The sequence below is a fragment of the Carcharhinus amblyrhynchos genome, chromosome 8, assembly GCF_965287045.1.
Source record: "Carcharhinus amblyrhynchos chromosome 8, sCarAmb.v2.hapA, whole genome shotgun sequence".
NCBI classification, from domain to species: domain Eukaryota; kingdom Metazoa; phylum Chordata; class Chondrichthyes; order Carcharhiniformes; family Carcharhinidae; genus Carcharhinus; species Carcharhinus amblyrhynchos.
In genome coordinates, this window is record NC_137331.1 from 63820054 (window position 1) to 63839777 (window position 19724).

Genomic DNA, 19724 nt, shown 5'->3' on the forward strand with positions numbered 1-19724 from the left:
AAAGTAAATACTATGTAGCTTCCAGGGAAGATCCCTCGTTGATCGAGAGACCAGGCATCTGGAAAGAGTGGGCCTGTTTGAGCCATTGCCTGCCCTTTCCTCCATCCTCCACCTCCCAATTTTAGCCTTTCCCCTTCCCAGAACCCCCATCCCATCCTCATGTATCCGTGATCTGGGTCCCTCTGCTATCCCAGGCCTCTTGTGGATTCATTACCAGTAGCAGCTACCTCTCATAGAATCCACAGAATCATGAAATCCCTACAGTGCAGAAGGAGGCCATTTGGTCCATTGGGTCTGCACTGATTACAATCCCACCCAGCCCCATTCCCGTAACCCCACATATTTACCCTGCTAATCCCCCTGACGCTAAGGGGCAATTTATCATTGACAATCAACCTAACCGCACATCTTTGGACTGAGAGAGGAAACTAGAAACTCACACAGACACGGGGAGAATGTGCAAACTCCACACAGACAGTGACCCAAGGCTGGAATTGAACCGGGTCCCTGGTGCTGTGAGGCAGCAGTGCTAATCACTGTGCCACTCCTGGAGGTGCTGATGGCGATGGAGACCTGCTGGTCTCTGGCTGGTTGACATTTCTTGGAGGACTGTGATTTCCACTTCCAGGGTCCTAACCTGAAGGGAAGGCCCACTGTTAGCCAATTATGTGCCTAAGGGGCCAATTCTCTAGCTGGTGGGCTAGACCACTGTTGCCAACATTTAATTTTGCCTGATGTTTATATCTTGCAAATTAGTCTGTATTTGAAAGTTTATTTATTTTATTAGTGTCTTAAGTAGGCTTATATTAACACCGCAATGAAGTTACTGTGAAAATCCCCTAGTCGCTAAACTCCAGCGTCTGTTCGGGCACACTGACGGAGAATTTAGAATGCACCTAACCAGCCTTTTGGACTGTAAGAGGTAACCAGAGCACCTGGAGGAACCCAAATAGACACAGGGAGAATGTGCAGACAGTGACCCAAGGCAGGAATCGAACCCAGGTCCCTGGTGCGGTGAGACAACAGTGCTAACCACTGTGCCATCGTGCTGCCAACCTAGGTTCCCTGAAGTGCAAAGCCTCAGAATTGTCAAACACACCATTCCACTCAACACATCAACGATGACATATTATCAAATCTACAATCATTTAAATTTCAAAAGAAAGCCAATTCCAACACAGGACAATTAGGAGCAGGAGCAGGCTATTTGGCCCCTTGACCCTATGCAGTATCATGGCTTATTTTATATGGTCTCAACTCCACTTTCCTGCCTTCCCCAAAAAACACCTGCCTCTGTTGTCAATCAAGAAATCAACCTTAGATCGCAAGAGATAGATTACTGAATGGGAAAGAAATGTATGCTACTGGAGGCAATGCACTGAGCGAGAATAAGAACCATATGAAGTGGAACTGAGATACTTTCTGTGAGAAGATGCAGGTTATCAAAAGATGCAGATCCCTAATGTTATAATTTCTTTTCCCTGGGTCAGAGAATTAGGTAGCACACAGACAGGGATGTAAAGTTTCACGATGGAAAATGAGTTCAGATGAAGGCAGAATGAGTAGAAATGAGGACTAGCTGTAACCAATTAAATCCCAATGTATAAATTGTGGAATTATTTACAATTAAATCATTCTTTTGTTTTGCTTTTTTTTACATTTAAGCTAAAAGGCTGTTTGCTGATGTAATTTGTGTTCGAACCAGTATTAGGATCAACTTACTGCAGGTTAGGAGACCTGAATCTTGGTATAACAGGAAGAAAATATTTCTAATTTCTCTGACATAAGATAAATTATTTTTCAAAAATTAAACCTAAAAGGAAGCACTTTAATTCTCATACTTATTTTTCCACTTATTTAACCCTTGCTTATTTTTCCATAAATTTATTACTTCTAACATAAGATGATTGGAACTATCCAAAAAAGAAAATAGATTATTAAAAGAGAAACGTTAACATAAAAGTTTTACATTTCAAAGTAAGTTTATTTGGTGTGATTTCACTTACACAATGTAATCATTCTCTGCAGGAATCTGGCTGTAATATGACTCCCTTTAGAGTGAATGTTCATTGAAAGAAAATGGCATTAAGATCATAAATAAAAAGTTCATTTTCCCTGGTGGTTTGGCAAGTTTCTTCATTGAGTAGTTCAAGTACAGACTAGGAGCACTCCAAATTTGTACAGTTAGCTAATCTTTGCTTGGAATGGGCATTTCTAGGTTATGGAGTACTAGTTTTTTAAATAGCTAAAGTTCCTGCTCCCAGACAGTATCAAACATCTTCATGTGTGCTGACAAGTGGTAAAAACTGTACCAGCTCAACTCTGATGTCTCCAGTGCTTTGATAGTCTTTTAGTGCTCATAGTGACGATTCACAGTGAGAGACAGAAGATGACTGCATTCTGTGGTACCACATCCAATTAGCAATCAATGGGAGAGAATTTCCTTGCAATTGCTCCTATTCTGCCACCGTAACTTTGGTGATAATTTGTCATAAACTCCATTTAGGTGTAGAAATTGGTTTTCCACTGAATATTTCACCAAAATTGCAATGGTTGAACAGGAAACGCCTCAAGGACATTCATCTCCAATGTCTTCAAATGAAGAGAAGGGAATGAAAATATTCAAGAAAGAAAGTCCAGTTCATCATAAATTCTCTAATGTCTTATGTTATTTTATGGATGATAAATTCTCATTGTCCTTTCACTTGGATGGATCTTAAAATGGATGGATTTTAAAATTGATATATTCACTTTCAGAACCTTTGGGAATTAGTTGCTGCCCTGAAAGTTGCAAATAAATATTTCAGTAGATATTTCATTAAAATATTCCAAAAATGTCTGTTACCGGAGAGAGATATTACATCCTTCTATTCTGCCTTACTATCAGACATAGACTATATGAACAGCTTTGGTGTTTATTTGCTATTGAGTAGCTCGAGTTTTGTAACTTTGCGTTGTAATATTTGTAATGATTTTAAATTTTAGGTTTGAAAAAGTTGTAGGAGGCATCAGATGAATAACTATACATATTACAGAGTGGAATATTTGAACAGAAAGTCCGGACAAGATGGGAAAAATGGTTTTCTCATGTAACTTCCCAGTTCAGTTGACAATTTTGTGAAAGTTATGGTCAATGGCCAGAGCGAATGAAGTAGTGCAGCAGTATTAGAATAAAATTTAACCAGTTAATTTTCAACATATATCTTCCAGTGTGCTTTGTACTGTAGAATTGCAGCAGTGTTGTGATTGTAAACAATACTGAAATTTTGCCAAAAGAAAATTGTTCCACATATTTTGTTTAAATAATTTCCTATAAAATTCCAATCTATTCTTTCCATCATATAAATGCAAATTGAGAATATTGTTTAACAGTTTGGGTCACTATTCAGCTGGATTGCTGGGAAGAGAGAGTTTCAAACACTATAAATGAATATATATTTCAGGATGCATTGACTGTATTCATTTTTACACCTTGCAATGAAAATATTGTATAATATAGTTTAATTGGCCAATGTGATAAATCTATTTAGCTGAAAACTTTTATTTAGGTCACAGTAGGTTTATTGTACTGTTCTGCTTATTTAGTCAAGGTTTGCAAAACATTACTGCAAATCAAATAGCGAGAAATGACTGTTACCAATGTTACCACATGAATGCTTAATGTACTTGCATCATATGTTTCTTTCCACTATTTTAACTGCAATGCTAAAATGATTGGATTGGCATTTATTAACTGTTTCCACAATCATCACTAGTAAATTACCAGTAGTAATTTCCAGATTCTTTTACCTTGTATTATCTATGTTTGAGTGGTTAGTATTTGTACAAAATGACATAAAACACACAGAAGCATACATACACAGCAAAAAAAGGCATAATTCCAAATACATTACCAGATTATAAATATTTGATTCTTGTTGATTTAGTACTCTGTACTGCATTTCTAATTTTCCAACTTGCTTTGCTGTTTAAATTCATGGTTTTTTAACAATAATTTTAATGATAACATGTAACGGTATGTTAAATGAAAATATAACATTGCAATACATCAAGAACCATTGCAAAATCACCACTAATTAGGTCACTAGATATTTGTATAGTGAATGAAGTACTTTTCGTTATTGGGAAAGATTGTAGCAGCTTAAAATATAAATGTGATCATTATTAAATCAACACCTCTGGTTCTTGCATATCACAGATGAACGGTGGTGAGAAACGGACAGCTGTAGATGTAGGAAAGAAACCCAAAACTCCAAAAAAGAAGAAAAAGAAGGATCCAAATGAGCCACAGAAACCTGTGTCTGCCTACGCCCTATTTTTTCGTGATACTCAAGCAGCTATCAAAGGTCAAAATCCAAATGCCACTTTTGGTGAAGTTTCAAAGATTGTTGCCTCAATGTGGGATGGTTTAGGTGAAGAACAAAAACAGGTAAGAACAAGGACACAGTATTGAGCCATGTTGATTAATATGCAGTTCAGATCAGTGCAATATGAAAACACTCTAAATAATTCATGATATTTCTGTGTATTGGGCAAATACAGATTCTTCTCCTGGGTGGAAGGTCAATGTAAGTTCAGTGAGGCAGGAGCCCTGTCTGTATCATGGTGTCAATACTGACCGATTGTCTCTTGTTGAATGTCATTTAAGTGCTTGTAGCAGGATACTGAATCCAAATAGAGATCTCATCTTGAGAAGTGTTTGGGGGGGCGGGTTTGAACATTTTACTGCAGCAACACATGTGCTTCTGCCACAGAGCAATAGGACCACCGGGTGGCACGGTGACAAAGTGGTTAGCACTGCTGTCTCATAGCGCCAGGGACCCAGGTTTGATTCCCAGCTCAGGTCACTGTCTGTGTGGAGTCTGCACGTTCTCTCTGTGGGTTTCCTCTGGTGCTCCAGTTTCCTCCCACGGTCCAAAAGAAGTGATGGTTAGGGTGCATTGGCCATACTAAATTCTCCCTCAGTGTATCGGAACAGTCACCAGAGTGTGGCAACTCGGGAATTTTCACAGTAACTTCATTGCAGTGTTAATGTAAGTCTACGTGTGACACTAATAAATAAACTAAAGAAGAGCTTTATATTTTTGGAATAATTTGAAAATTACGGAGCAACCGACTGCATGATCAATTCCACTCCCTTAAGGTCTTCAAAATATAATCTCCATCCCATGCTATAGAAACAACATGTACCCGGAATGCATTTCAATGCTACAGTACAACATTCTTACGATGTATCCCATTCATTTGCATTGTATATTATACCCTCATAGTTAGAAAGACAAAAAGACAAATGGGATGTCAGTCACTTTCCATTTAGCTTATTCACAGTTGCACCACTGGCAAAACCAAAATTTATCACCAACCCTGAATTGCCCTTGAGAAAGTGATGGTGAGCCACCTTCTTGAAACACTGCAGTCCTTGTGATCCAGGTACTCACAAAGTCCCATTAAGTTAGGGGTGCCAGGATATTGCCCAATGCAATGAAGGAAGGGTGATATCTTCTGAGTCAGGGTGATGAGTGACTTAAGCTTGCAGATGGAGTATTTCCATGTGCCTCTTTCCATTGTTCTTTTAGGTGGTAGAAATTACAGGTTTGGAAGGTGTTGTTAATAAGCCTTGGCGAGTTGCTGTGGTGCCTCCTGCAGGTGGGACATTCTGTAGCTACAGCCTGCCAGTAGTGTAGGGAGTGAATATTTAGAGTGGTGAATGTGGTGCCAATCAAGTGTGCTGCTTTGTCTCAGGTGGTGTTGAGCTTCTTGAATGTTACTGGAGCTGCATTCACCCAGGCAAGTGGAGAGTATTTCATCATATCCTGACCTATGCCTTGTAGTTGGTTTTCAGATGAATCAGAAGGGAAGTCACTTGCTGCAGAATGCCCAGCCTCTGACCTGGACTTCTAACCTTTGTATTTACATGCTGCTTCAGTTAAGTTTCTGGTCAGTGTCGATTGCTAAGATGTTGATGTTGGAGGATTCAGCAATAGTAATGCCATTGAACGTGATGAGGAGGGACTTAGACTCCCTGCTACTGAAGATGGTAATTGCCACATATCAGCACAAGCCTGCAAGTTGTCCAGGTGTTGCTGGTTATGGCACAAAATATCTGATCATTATCTAATCAGTTGCGCATGGAACAAAACACTCCACAGTCATCAATGAATGACTCTACTTCTGACCTTATTATAGGAGCAAGGTCATTAATGAAACAGCTTTTAGTTGGGCTTAGGAAACTGCTTCAGGATCTCTTACAAGGATATTCTGGGGCTGAGATGGTTTGCCTCCATGTCTACGACTACAACTAGCTTCATTTGTATCAGGTATGTCACCAGTTTGTGGGGGTTTCCCCAAGTCTCACTGAGTTCCATTTTATAAGGGCTCCTCAGAGGGAGAGGAGGTCACGCTCACTCTCAGCATAAAATCCTGTGAGTAACAACAGAAACTGAAAAGCAGCAAAGCATCTTCCTGACTAAGCTGACTCTTCTAGTTACCCTGGATTCTCCCAAGCCCAGGCAATGAAAGGGAGGAAAAGCTGCCACTATTGACTTTATTTTGAATTTTTGTAAGATTCAATGGGGAATGGAGGGGTGTAGACTTGGTGCCAGGACACAAAATAATTTTTCAGTTATGTCATAGGGCTGCATTTTATTGAGGGTCGGTGAGTGGTCGAATTGATCACGAGAGTTAAAGTTGGGTCACTTCTTTTTGCAAGCCGTAGTATGCTGCAAGCTAAATTGGCTCACAGTGGAAACATCCACCCCTCACTGAGGAGAAATGTGCTCCCTAGGGATTGCCGGCAGCACCATCACTCCCGGCAGAGCCAGGAGTTTAGTAGTGGGCACTGGAAGGACTGCAACCAGTTCGAAGAAGCCCCAGAGGGTCCCAGAGTAAGTAAGACTGGGGTATTGAGCTGGGAGGATATGGGCGGCTTGGGGAGAGGAAGTGCTTTGGAGATCAGGCAGGTAGGAAAGAAGTGAGTGTACTGTTTGAAGGGGTGTACTGTCTGAGGGGGCTGCTACCGTACCCCGAAGATAATATACCCTCCCACCTACTTCATTTCCCACCCTTTTAAAACTTGCTCACTCCCACCTGACTGCCCGCGCCAACTGTCTTATGGTGTGGAGGTGTGGACAGAGTATTATCTGAGTCAAGTGGATTGCTAACAAGCTCAGTTAACCCTAATTATTTATTTACATATGGTGGATCGTCTGCCAGTTTCACTGCTTGCCTATATTGTGGGGTTAAGCTCAGGGGGTGGGTGGGAAAATGCCCCCTCTGAAAACATGACCGGCAGGGGCCATTGTAATATCATAAATGATCCCTGATTTAGCTGGTTGATTCAAAGCAGATACCAGGATTGGAGCATACAACCCAGGCTAATGGTTCAATACAGGTTGAATTCGTTGTGGGTTGTCAGAGGTCCTGCAAAGATGCAAATGTACTATCAGAAAATCAGATAAGTTTCCAGGTGACCAGGCTAACTTTGCTCTATTGACCAACCTGATAAAAAAAGTAGTTCAATTGGGGATTCAATTTATTTACTGCTTGTGGGACCTCATTACATGTAAATTACAGCTGTAATTTAATCTGTTTATGCAGATAACAAGTGTGTATATCATTAATCATGATGTACTAGACTTAGTACAGTGATAGCATTTTTCCCTGTAAATTAGGCTTGGGTTTTAAATGCATAGGCCCAAATTTTTGCTACTCGCTCGGACAGGCAGAGTGGACTCTTACAAAAACAAATAACATAAAAGATAGCCTATCCCTTTTTAACCACTTGAAGCTGTTTACCTTTGTCACAGCCACATAGGATATCGCTTGTGACTTTGATAAGATCCATTTTATGGATCCTGCACTCACTCAGCGTGGGGGTGGCCACTCCCTCAATAATGGAGGTCACATGCTCAGATCCCTGAGCCATATCAGTGCACATGTGTTGCATGGACTCTGCCATCATTTTCCAATGATCCGCGACACTTTGAAACTCATCTGCCCCTGACGTTCCCGAAAGACCTTTTTTGTTTGTGAGAATCAAGACCCAGCATCTCCACCCAGTGAAGCGTAGCTGTGCCTGTCCTCTGGGGAGGACCAGCCACAGCTGACTCTGCCTCACTCTCCTATCCTGTGGTGTGCTACTTTCTGTTTGAATCATGATTGAGGCCAAACAATCGTGTGTCTGTGCTGGTGGTTTGTGTAGAGATATATGCCATGGTGCAGTGATAAGACCCAGGCTAGTCAGCAGTGGATCAATATTTTTAGTTTTAATTTATCAGTGTCACAAGTAGGCTTAAGCTAACACTGCAATGAAATTACTGTGAACAGCTCCTAGTTGCCACACTCTGGCACCTGTTCGGGTCGAAATTTGCTGATGACACCAAGATTGGTGGAACGGCAAATTGCACGGAGGGTGTGGAGAGTCTGCAGAAGGATCTAGATAGGCTGGGCGAATGGGCCAGGAACTGGCAAATGGAATTTAATGTTGGCAAGTGCGAGGTGGTCCACTTCGGTAGGAATTATGGTAGGAAGGATTATTACTTACGTGGAGAAAATCTGCAGCAGGCGACGGTGCAGAGGGACCTCGGGGTCCTTGTGCATGAGTTGCAAAAACCCAGCTTGCAGGTGCAGCAGGTGGTCAGGAAGGCGAATGAGATGCTGGCCTTCATAGCGAGGGGGATTGAATATAAAAGTAGGGAGGTCTTGCTGCGGCTGTATAGGGCATTGGTGAGGCCGCAGCTGGAGTACTGTGTGCAGTTTTGGGCGCTGTACTTACGCAAGGATATTTTGGCCTTGGAGGGAGTGCAGAGGAGGTTTACTAGGCTGATGCCGGAGTTGAGGGGGTTGAGCTATGAGGAGAAGCTGAATAAATTAGGCTTGTACTCGTTAGAGTTTAGAAGAATGAGGGGAGATCTCATTGAGACGTATAAGATGATGAATGGGATGGATAGGATAGAGGTGGAGAGACTCTTCCCACTCAGAAAGGACAGTCGGACTCGGGGGCACAGCCTCAAGATAAAGGGGGGGAGGTTTAGAAAGGAGTTGAGGAAGAACTTCTTCACTCAAAGGGTGGTGAATCTCTGGAATTCTCTGCCCGTTGAAGTGGTGGAGGCTACCTCGCTAAATGTTTTTAAGACGCAGGTTGATGGGTTTTTGATAAGAGAGGGGATTAAGGGTTATGGGGAGAGGGCGGGAATGTGGAACTGAGCCACGGCAGATCAGCCATGATCTTATTGAATGGCGGGGCAGGCTCGAAGGGCTAGATGGCCTACTCCTGCTCCTGTTTCTTATGTTCTTATGTTCTTATGTACACTGAGGAAGAATTTAGCATGGCCAATGCATCTAACCAGCATGTCACAACCAGCTTTATAGTTAACTGTGTTCAGATAACTAGAGCATGCACTGGGCAGGACTTTCCTCCATACCTTTTACCTATCAAATGATCCTGCTCTTCAGTCTCCCATCTCGCTGTTGCCTTTAGCCAGACCCAACGGCCCCCTCACACTATCATCTCCTCCATTAGTGACAGGTTGTGAAGGTCAGCCATATCACCACTTGTTAAAGCCATTTTGCAGCTGTTATGACCTCTCTTTTCCTGAAAGATGGGAAGACAATATTGTAAGTGTAGCCTAACCTCCGTTAACAATGCAGCGTCACATTGCCATGAGCTGATGCTCCTGTTCACTGATACAACTGGCCACTTTCTCGGATAATGTTGGGGAAATCTTTGGGCACTGAGTCTGTTTGGCTTGTCTGCAAGCTGCTATATCCAGAGTACCATGGTGCTGTTCGCCATTCATCTTTCCAGATTTTAACCTCTTATGGCACTGGAACCTCTATGTCAGGCCTCCACTGCTGACCTCCATGGTCATCTCCACCTAGAACCTTGTGGTTTCAGAAGAAGGGTTTCAACTGCTGGACCCCTGGAAAAGAATGTTTTGCCTCATGACAACTTCCTCCCTCAATGTCTCAGGAGAGATATTGGAAAACCTCGGCATCACCAAATAGGCCCTTTGCATCAGAAAATCACATTCTGTCACTGACACTTAACTGATGCTTAACTGATGTGGAGCTGGGACCTGGAAATTATCCGGGCAGCTGATTCTCAGTTGAAAACCCAGCCCTAAGCCACTAAACCAAGGTCAACCCTATCAGGCCAAAGTGAACATAAAATATCCCAAGACTTTACTTGAAGAGGAGCAGAAAAGATTGCCAACTTTTATGCCTTAGCTAAAACTATGCAAATTAGCTGGTCATTTATTTCAATGCTTTTATTGGAACTGTGCTGTGTGCAAATTGGTTGTGTTAAGCTATACTACGACAGTGACCATAGTTCACTTTGACTGAGACACATTTTGGGATCTGCTGAAGCTATAAAAATGCAAGTTTTTTTAACTAAGGAAAGCAATGAAAAAAGACATTCAGCACAACAATGAAAATGGTTTGGATGTGTCTCAATTTGAATTTCAATAACAGATGAGCTGGATAGGATGAACAGTCGTTTCTTGTTTCTGGTTTCTTCTGTTATTACATTGTTAGTGATATTATTGTTCCTCAGGGAGTTTTTAGGTTGGCTCAGTTCCTGGAACAGACCGTGTGGCAAACTTTACTCCCACACTGCCAGCCTGACAGCTGTGACAAGTTTACAATATAGCTGATGGCATATTAGCTGAAGCACAAACTGCTGTGAACTTTTTATCTCAATTTTGGAATTTTTTTTAACACGTGTATGTGTTAGGACCTGGAGTAATTACATTGTGGGGGCTATTCTCTGGCCCTGTGCGCTCATGCTCAGGTCGTGCTGGGGCTGTGAGGAGGCACAGAATCATATGGGGTCTGGAAAATCCCATCAGCGTATCCACACTCTAAGCCTTCGTTGGGATCTAACATTTGGGCAACTCAGATAGCCCTGGTGAGACAACACATACCTGCTATATCTTGGTGATGTGGCGGGGTGGGTGGAGGGTGCAGTGACAAGAGCAAGAGAGTCATCCCTTTTGTCTTGACCAATATTTCTCCCTCAATCCATGTCACAAAAACATGCTCGTTATCACATCACTATTGGGGGGAGCTTGCTATGCACACGTTGGTTACCACGGAGGGAATTCTCCAGCCTCCTAGCCACGTGTTTCCTGGCATGGGAGGTGGCATGCTGTTCACTGCTGGCCAAATTCCCTGGTCCCATCGCTGTCAATGGGATTTCCCATTGATGCCACCCCATGCCATCGCCACCGTGGGAGAGGGTATGCTGCCAGTGGGACCACAGAATCCTGCCGTTGTGAAGGCTGGTGAATCCCCCCCACAAGCTTCCTATTTCACAACAGTGATTACACTTCAAAAAGTATTTAATTAGTGTAAAGATCTTGGAGATGTCGAGTGGTTGTGGAAAATGTCATAAAGACACGAACCTTTCCTTTTTATTTACATGCATTACAAGCACTCCGTGGGCAAAAATTGTAGATCTTGGTACCTAGCATGGAATCTTGCTGGAGGTGAGCAGTGTCGGAGTTAGGGCTCCAACACTGTTGCCCCAAGTGTGCACTTGTGTCTCATGAAGCTTCATAGCAGTAGCGCAATTTCACAATTTATGCCGTATAAGCTTTACTCCACAAAGTTAGACAGTAAACAATCACAAAATAACTGATGCATTATACATCATGAAGACCCATCAATAGGAATAAAATTCCAATATGCATTTTTATATTACGCTTTTTTGTTAATCTCACCACAATAAAGCTTTGTAATGCTATTGCAGTTACCAACAGTAGTTTGGTGTGCAGCAAAATGTACATGTCTGTGGACCTGGCACAGGTAAGGCACTGAAAAGTATTGAACCAATTTTTAAGACAGTAAGGTTTGGTTTTAGCCAGAAAACTTGTTACTCTGTAAGTAGTAGGGCGTTTGGAGAGAGTTATAGAGCAAAGAGATATGGCGGTACAGGTTCATAGCTCCTTGAAAGTGGAGTCACAGCTGGACAGATTGATGAAGCAGACATTCAGCATGCTTGGTTTCATTGGTCAGAACTTTGAATACAGGAGTTGGGACATCTTGTTGAAGTTGTACTAGACATTGGCAAGGCCACATTTGGAATACTGTATACAGTTCTGGTCTCCCTATTATAGAAAGGATATTATTAAACTAGAAAGAGGGCAGAAAATATTTACTAGGATGCTACTGGGACTTGATTAGAACATAGAACATTACAACACAGTACAGGCCCTTCGGCCCTCAATGTTGTGCCAAGCTATGTCCAATCCTAAGATCAAGCTATCCCACTCCCTATAATTCTGGTGTGCTCCATGTGCCTATCCGATAACCGCTTGAAAGTTCCTAAAGTGTCTGACTCCACTATCCCAGCAGGCAGTCTATTCCACACTCCAACCATTCTTTGAGTGAAGAATCTACCCCAGACAGCCCTCCTATATCTCCCACCATGAACCTTATAGTTATGCCCCTAGTAACAGCTACATCCACCTGAGGAAATAGTCTCTGCACATCAACTCTATCAATCCCCCTCATCATCTTATAAACCTCTATTAAGTCGCCTCTCATCCTTTTCCGCTGTAAAGAGAAAAGCCCCATTGTTTGATTATAAGGAGAGACTGGATAAACTGGGGCTCTTTTGTCCCTCAATCCACGTCATGAAAACAGATTACATGCTCATTATCACATCACTATTTGGGGGAGTTTGTTAAGCACACGTTGGTTAGCAAGGAGGGAATTCTCCAGCCCCCCTGCCCCCCCACCAAGCTTCCTACTTCACAACAGTGATTACATTTCAAAAAGTATTTAATTAGTGTAACGATCTTGGAGATGTCGAGCGGTTGTGAAAAATGTCATAAAGATGCAAATCTTTCCTTTTTATTTACATGCATTATAAGTGCTCTGTGGGCAGAAATTGTAGGGTCTTGGTACCTAGCATGGAATCTTGCTGGAGGAGGCTCCAGAGGTGACCTTACAGAGGTTGATAAAATAATGAGGGGCATAGATCAGCTAGATAGTCAATATCGTTTCCCAAAGGTAGGAGTGTCTAAAATTAGAGGGCTGAGGTTTAAGATGAGAGGGGAGAGATACGAAAGGGTGCAGAGGGGCATTTTTTTTCACGCAGAGAGTGGTGAGTGCCTGGAACAAGCTGCCAGAGGTTGTAGTAGAGGTGGGTACAATTTTGTCTTTTAAAAAGCATTTAGACAGTTACATGGGTGAGATAGGTCTAGAGGGTTATGGGCCAAATGCAGGCAATTGAGACTAGCTTAGGGGTTAAATAAAGGGTTGTGTGGACAAGTTGGGCTGAAGGGCTTGTTTCCATATTGTAAACCTCTATGACTCTAAATTTAGCAGATGTAACAGTTGATTACCCCAATTACACTGGATCAACTGTTGCTGATCTAATGGTAATCTTGCACAGATTGAGAAATAGTGCTGCTTCTATAGAAGTACAGAAGTAGAGTCTTTAGACAGGAGCCTTCATATGAGAATGTATCATCAAAACTGTTCAGAAACAATCCAATTGCAAAGATGACAGCAGACTGACATTCCATCACTATTTTGAATAATATAGTGTGTGATCATGAGATCTTTGGATCAAATAGAAACATTGACATCTCATACATATATTTCTCTATCCATCACCTCCAACTCCTGCTCCACCTCATCCTCCTCCTCTGCCATCTCCTCTCCTCCGCCAACTTCACCCCCTCTCTCCCATCACCTACTTCTCCTCTCCATTTCCACTTCTCCTTCATTTCCGCTTCTTCTCTCCTTGCATCTTTTCCCATGTGCACATAACATACAATTGTAGTTGCTCCTTCCCTCCCTTTTGTGTGCAGCCCACACATCAGTGCTGCTGGTATTTTCCTCATAATTCCTGTTACATAGCTAATTTTTCAACTGCTGTTTATAAACATGGTCAAAATGAGGCTTTTGCTCAAAGAAACTCCTGCTGCCAGTTGGAGATAATAATAGCAGGGCTTCCCTTTGTAATGAGCAGTGATTTCTGTTTTGTTTGTTTCTTAAAATGTAAAGCCAGCTGCTGAAGTTGCTAACTGCCATGGATTAATTTACTGATCCACAAATTAATGATCAGGTAACATTAGCAACTGTTGAACATGACAACATATGCTTGCTTTCAGCTGCATAATTTATATGCAGTAACCTTAACTCAGGCAGTTTAACTCAATAGCAACACCTAATTACTTCACCCACGGTATTTATTCTGTGTTTGACGCTTCAACGTTACTGCTAATATGAGGGCTGAGCTGATGGAAATGGGAAGAATTTAATTTCCCACTCGGTCTTTCCTGCTGATGCTGTCCTTCCCCTGGTAGTAGTGGCAAGTGTAAATAGTTAATTTGCTTTAATTATGAGCCTGTCCTGCTGAATTAGGAGCAGCAAGAATGTGAAGAGCCGGAATCATACTTCTGAGGCAGCTGACAAATCCTTTGAGTCCAGAAACCAATGTCTTCTTCTCTGAGCTGTCAGTAATTCCATTAATATTATGTCCAGTCAAGTCAATCAAATCATTTACTGCTCATTGGTGCTCAGACAGCAGATAGATAAGGGATCATAGCTTCCTTTCTTTCATTTCTCCTGACACATTTTACTTGTGATTGAATGTCGGATTGCGGCAAAATATTTCACAAACCTTGCATCGTACGTGTTGTTTTTCCTGCGATTTACATGTACACACGAGCGATTTTGGAACGTTTGAGCTTGTGTATCTGAGTGGGATAAATCATCGAAATAGAAGCTCATCCACAAAAACAAGGTATTGTAATAATGATGAACCATTTTGTTTCAAAAACATTTCCCTTCTCTTGCCAGCAATTAACTCCAGACAATCCGTCATTGACTATTTCATTCTACCTTTAGGAAAGAAAGTGATGTTGCATTTGAAGTCACAGCAATGGGCTAAATTGTCCCAGTACGTGATGATGGGCATGGGAGCTGGTAAAATAGAGGGGAGTCACGCAGGAAGGCTCTTCAATGTATTCACACTGCTAGGGAAAGTGCCAGGGACAAGCTGGGAATCGGATCAGCTGCCTGCTCCATGGAGACAGGCAGCCACTTAAGCTTATTTAGGTTAAATGAAACCCCAGAAGGAAAATTAATAGTAAAATGGAGAAAAAAAGAATTGTGGTCAGAAGTGATCTTGTATACTTTAAAAAGGAACGCCAGTAAATTGGAGAAATGGTCTGAATGTTTGTTCTTTCTGGGCCTCGCTGGAATTTTGCCTCCAGTGGAATGCCTCCCCATGCAATCTGAGAAGACCACCATGTTCAATGGTGCCAGGCTGAGTGAGTCATCCAAGCTAAAGGCCCAATGCCCCATTAAGGGGGCCGCGAGCACCACAGGCTGCAATCACAATCTAATCTAATCCAGAAGAGCAGTTTCCCTTCCATTTCTATGGGCCTGCCAGCCTAGTTTTGGTTTATTTCTTATGTTTATTTCTTTGGCTTATGTGCAGCTCAGTTAGGGCGCCTCGATGGTCAGACGCCCTCACAACCCTTGAGCTGCCTCAGTAATGTCCACCTCTCCCATTGGAGCTACTGAGGCCGGAATTCTCCAGCTGCTCACACCCCACCACTGTTGCCAAACCTCCATTCATCGCAGTGGGACTGGAGGATCCCATTGGTGTGAATAGCAGGAGAATCCCACCTAGTGGCTTGATCGGTCTACATTCTCCTCATGTCTGTGTGGGTTTCCTCCACATGCTCCAGTTTCCTCCCACAGTCCAAAGATGTGCAGGTCAGGTTTATTGGCTATGCTAAGTTGCCCTTTAGTGGCAGGGGGATTGGCAGGGTAAATGCGTGCGGTTGCAGGGATTGGGGCTGAGTGGATTGTTGCTGGTGCAGGTTTGATGGGCTGAATGGCCTCCTTCTGCACTGTAGGGATTCTATAATATTTCTACAATACATAAAAATGATCTGACTTGCGGTTATGGGATCGTGCTCATTTAGGACAATGGCCCCAAGTAACATTGCAATGATGCTATGGTTTCGGAGCAAGACTTGTGCTTTCACGTGATGGTATTATGCACAGCCTTTCCAGTTACAGCTTTGGTCCTGGCTAACATTGAAAAAGTGAAAGATAAAGGGCAAGATTCTCCAATCTCAGCCATTCCTGCCCCACTGCAAGTGAGAACGGAGAATTTGATGCTCCAGCCAAAACTCCATTCACTAACAGCGGCACCAGAGACTCCCAGCCATGAATGAGAACAGACGTTTTGGCAAAAGTGTTGAGATCACTCCTCGTGGAGTTGCAGTATGTGGGTTTTGTCATGAGGCCTGTGATTAAACTTTACTTCCACACCATTGTTCATCGAGAGCAACCCATTTCAGCACAGGAAATGATTGCAAACTGTTAATCTTCAGCACTAAACCTTAAGCATTCTTTCTGCTTTTAGACATTTATTTTAATGTGAAAAGTACAGGGAAATATGTCCACAGACACCAAAGAAAAATTGACGTTAAATTTTTAAAATGACAGAGGAGAAAGAACTGAAGACTTTCCCTTCAGTATTTGAAACTATATTTTTTGTATTGCATTATAATCCAAAGTCAAGATTTATGAGAAACGGAATTTTGATAGGACACCCTCAGGAAAATGTTTTAACTCAACGATCCAGCTGCTTTGCTAGCAAGCAACTCAAATTGGATCCTTTTACAGAGGTACATTGCCTCCTGAGTGATGAGTTGTGAGGCCCAATTTAGATCAGGCCTCATGGCCTTTCCTGTTTGGATGCAGGAGTGTTTTGCAGTACTCAGTTTGCAATGGCCCAGTAAAGTAACCAAACTTCTACCCTGATCCTTTAAACATTTTACTTGCTAACTGCACACTGCAATTTTAAAACTCTGCTTCTTGTTTTCAAATGCTTCCATGGCCTAGGTAGTAGTCTATTCCAATCTTCAACTCCTTCTCCAGCCCTACAACCCTGCAAGATCTCTGTACTCCCTGTCAACTCCAGCCTCTTGCACGGCCCTTATTGTTTTACTATTGGTGAGGTATGCTTTCAGCTGCCTCCGGCTAGAAGTTAAGGAATTCTCTCCTACTTCAGCTTCCATACTCCCCTGTCCTTATTTAAAGCCTAATAAAACCTATCTGTTTGGCCATGCACCTGCCCTAAATGTCTCCAAATGTGATTTGATGCTAAATTTTGTTTGATAATGTCCTGTGAAGCACATCAGTACATTAAATGTGCCATATAAATACAAGTTTTATTTTTGACCAAGGCAGTTGAAGACTCTGTAACCAATGGAAGTTTGAATGCAGGAAGTGTGGCCAGAAAGCTGGGACAGAACTTTATGCTTCCTCCAAGGGTGGATTCTGGGGTGGGGTGGGGAGCATAAAATTGAATGGAGGGGATTTCCGTCAGGAATGCGCCAGCCCAAACTCAGATCCAGCTTCACACTTGGGCGGTCAGGATCTTGAATGTGAAAACCGCCGTTTCACCTATTAAGACCCTTGATGGTGGCACCGTGGTATTGATTACTGGACTTGTAATCCAGAGACCCAGAGTAAAGCTGCTGGGGTCTGAGTTCAAATCCTATCTTGGCAGATAGTGAAATTCGAATTCAATAAAAATCTGGAATTAAAAGTCTAACGATAAACTTGAAACCATTGTTGATTGTCATTAAAAACCCATCTGGTTCAGACATTCTAATATTTTAGTTTATCTTAATCTTTAATTTACAATTATCTGATTTGAGATTAACTCCTAAAATCAATTAAATGCTTTGATTTGAACAAGACATACAATAAAGCAAGATGGGCTCTCAAGCAGTAAATTAAAAGAGAGAGTTTTTTTATAGAAGAAAGGAGTTCACGTAATATAAAATGGACTTAGAGCATCACATGAATGATTACTGAAGGTAAGATGTTTCTCCTGTTCCTTCGTTCACAGCAAATCTTACAAGTTCTGCCTTGGGAGCGTCCAGTACATGACAAATTAGCAAAGATGTCACTTCAAAGCCTTTACTTCTATCCCCTAGAACATCAATTCCTCATCTCAGACGATGCCTGTGTAATTTCATAATGGGTTGATTTAAATGCTTTGTTTTAATTGGCATTTAATGTAAATGAGGTTGAGTGCGATTGTAAGGGTGACTACCTGATTGACTACCTACTACCAACCAAAGGGATTCTCCAATCCTGCCTGTGATGGGTTTGGTGGCAGGGCAGAGCAAAGAATCCAATGGGAGACAAAAGGTCAGAAATACACCAACATAAAATCCTGTTGCATTTCCCCCAATGGCAGGTTAATGATGGGTCAGTCTTCCCACTGGCTGATGTTGGGAATGCGATTACGCCAGATTGCTAAACCTGATTGCTAAAGAGTGGCGGGCACTAGAAGGTGCTCAGTTTTCCAAAAGACTTTGAACTGAGTGCAGCAAAACCTTTTAGCCATAGTGCTGTGCTGCTCTTGATGCCCAAGCAGACCAGTTCCTGCCCTCTATCTCTATGCCAAGTTGTACTTCATAGACAGCACTGTGCTACTGGACCCAAGGACCATCCTGTGTCACCAAGTACTGGGGTGTCCTCCCCCACCATTTCCTCAAACCAATGTCTGTCTGAACAGCACTGTGTCAAGGGGCTCGTGCAGCCCTCTTTTGACGAAGACGAGGAAGACGATGTGGGAGGAGGGTTGCGTAAGGAAGGGAGGAAATACACAGGCTCATGATGGCAGGCAGAGAGACAAGGAGGTAGCTGAAGAAAATACCAATCAAAAACAAAGGGAAGATCGAGGGGAGTGAAGCTGGACCCTGACAAAGCTGCATAAAAGAATGCTCACAAAAAATGGAGTCAAAGGGATACCACATTGTTTACTGAAAGGGGATGCTTGAAGACCTTAGATGCAGTGGATAGAAGTCCAAGTGAGGCATGGGTGCCTCACAGGTAATGGGCTTAGAGGGAGGGTGGCTGAATCGAGGAATGGGGAGAGTGATAAGAGTGCTCTGGACTGAAGTTTTATTATGGCATGGAGTGGACAAATCAACTGCTGACTTCTAAGATGAACTCGCTTGTGCTTAATTAATGAGCTTCCAAGCACAGAATCTGGTGTTGGATCTTGGCATTTTGGCCAGCGGGAAAGGAGTACTGCCCATCACTGCACTTTGGCTGCCAATGTTTCTTTTGCAGTGTCTTTGTTATTTGACTTTGCACAGTTGTCTATTGTTTGTGAGAACATGGCTTTAGTTGAGCTGAGCACAGAATATCTGATTAATATTCATCCAAAGTAGGCATATCAAAATAGTGTTTAAACTTATAAGATTTAGCTTTAACATAAACTATTTGATTAATTCTAAATCTTCAATTGTAACTTAACTGAGGTACAGTATTTAGTCAAGCATTTGTTTCTGGCTGATTTCTAACTAAATAGCCCCTAATTAATACATGTGATTATAAAGTACAGAACGCAAAATGGCTTCTTATCTCAGTGTTTGCACAAAATGGCATTTTGGCCTTGTTAGTTTATTACAATGAACATAACATTAAAATCTCATTTACACTCTTAACCTTTGACTATCCACTCAACCGCTGTATCCTCCCCCTTCTCTTACTTCAGTGTCAGTCACCTCATCCTTAACCTTTCATCCATTTTCTCCACTCCCTTCCCAAGGACAGGTTTTATTTGCTTTCAGAGTTCAACATTTAAAACAAAAGAAACAAAATTTGAATGTGAAAAATAAATTGGCCACCGATTTTTCTCCCTGTTTGTATCTTTCTCCATT

General features: G+C 42.2%; 1 protein-coding gene across 5 annotated transcripts in view; it reads left to right on the forward strand.

Annotated features, from left to right (window-relative positions):
• Positions 1-19724, forward strand: part of tox (thymocyte selection-associated high mobility group box) — a 265357-nt gene that overhangs the window by 215300 nt on the left and 30333 nt on the right. For all 5 annotated transcript variants that reach the window (XM_080194908.1, XM_080194907.1, XM_080194906.1 and 2 more), the window contains one exon: positions 4199-4429. In XM_080194908.1, coding sequence (XP_080051034.1) covers positions 4199-4429 — 231 coding nt within the window. The remainder of the gene's footprint in view (positions 1-4198; positions 4430-19724) is intronic.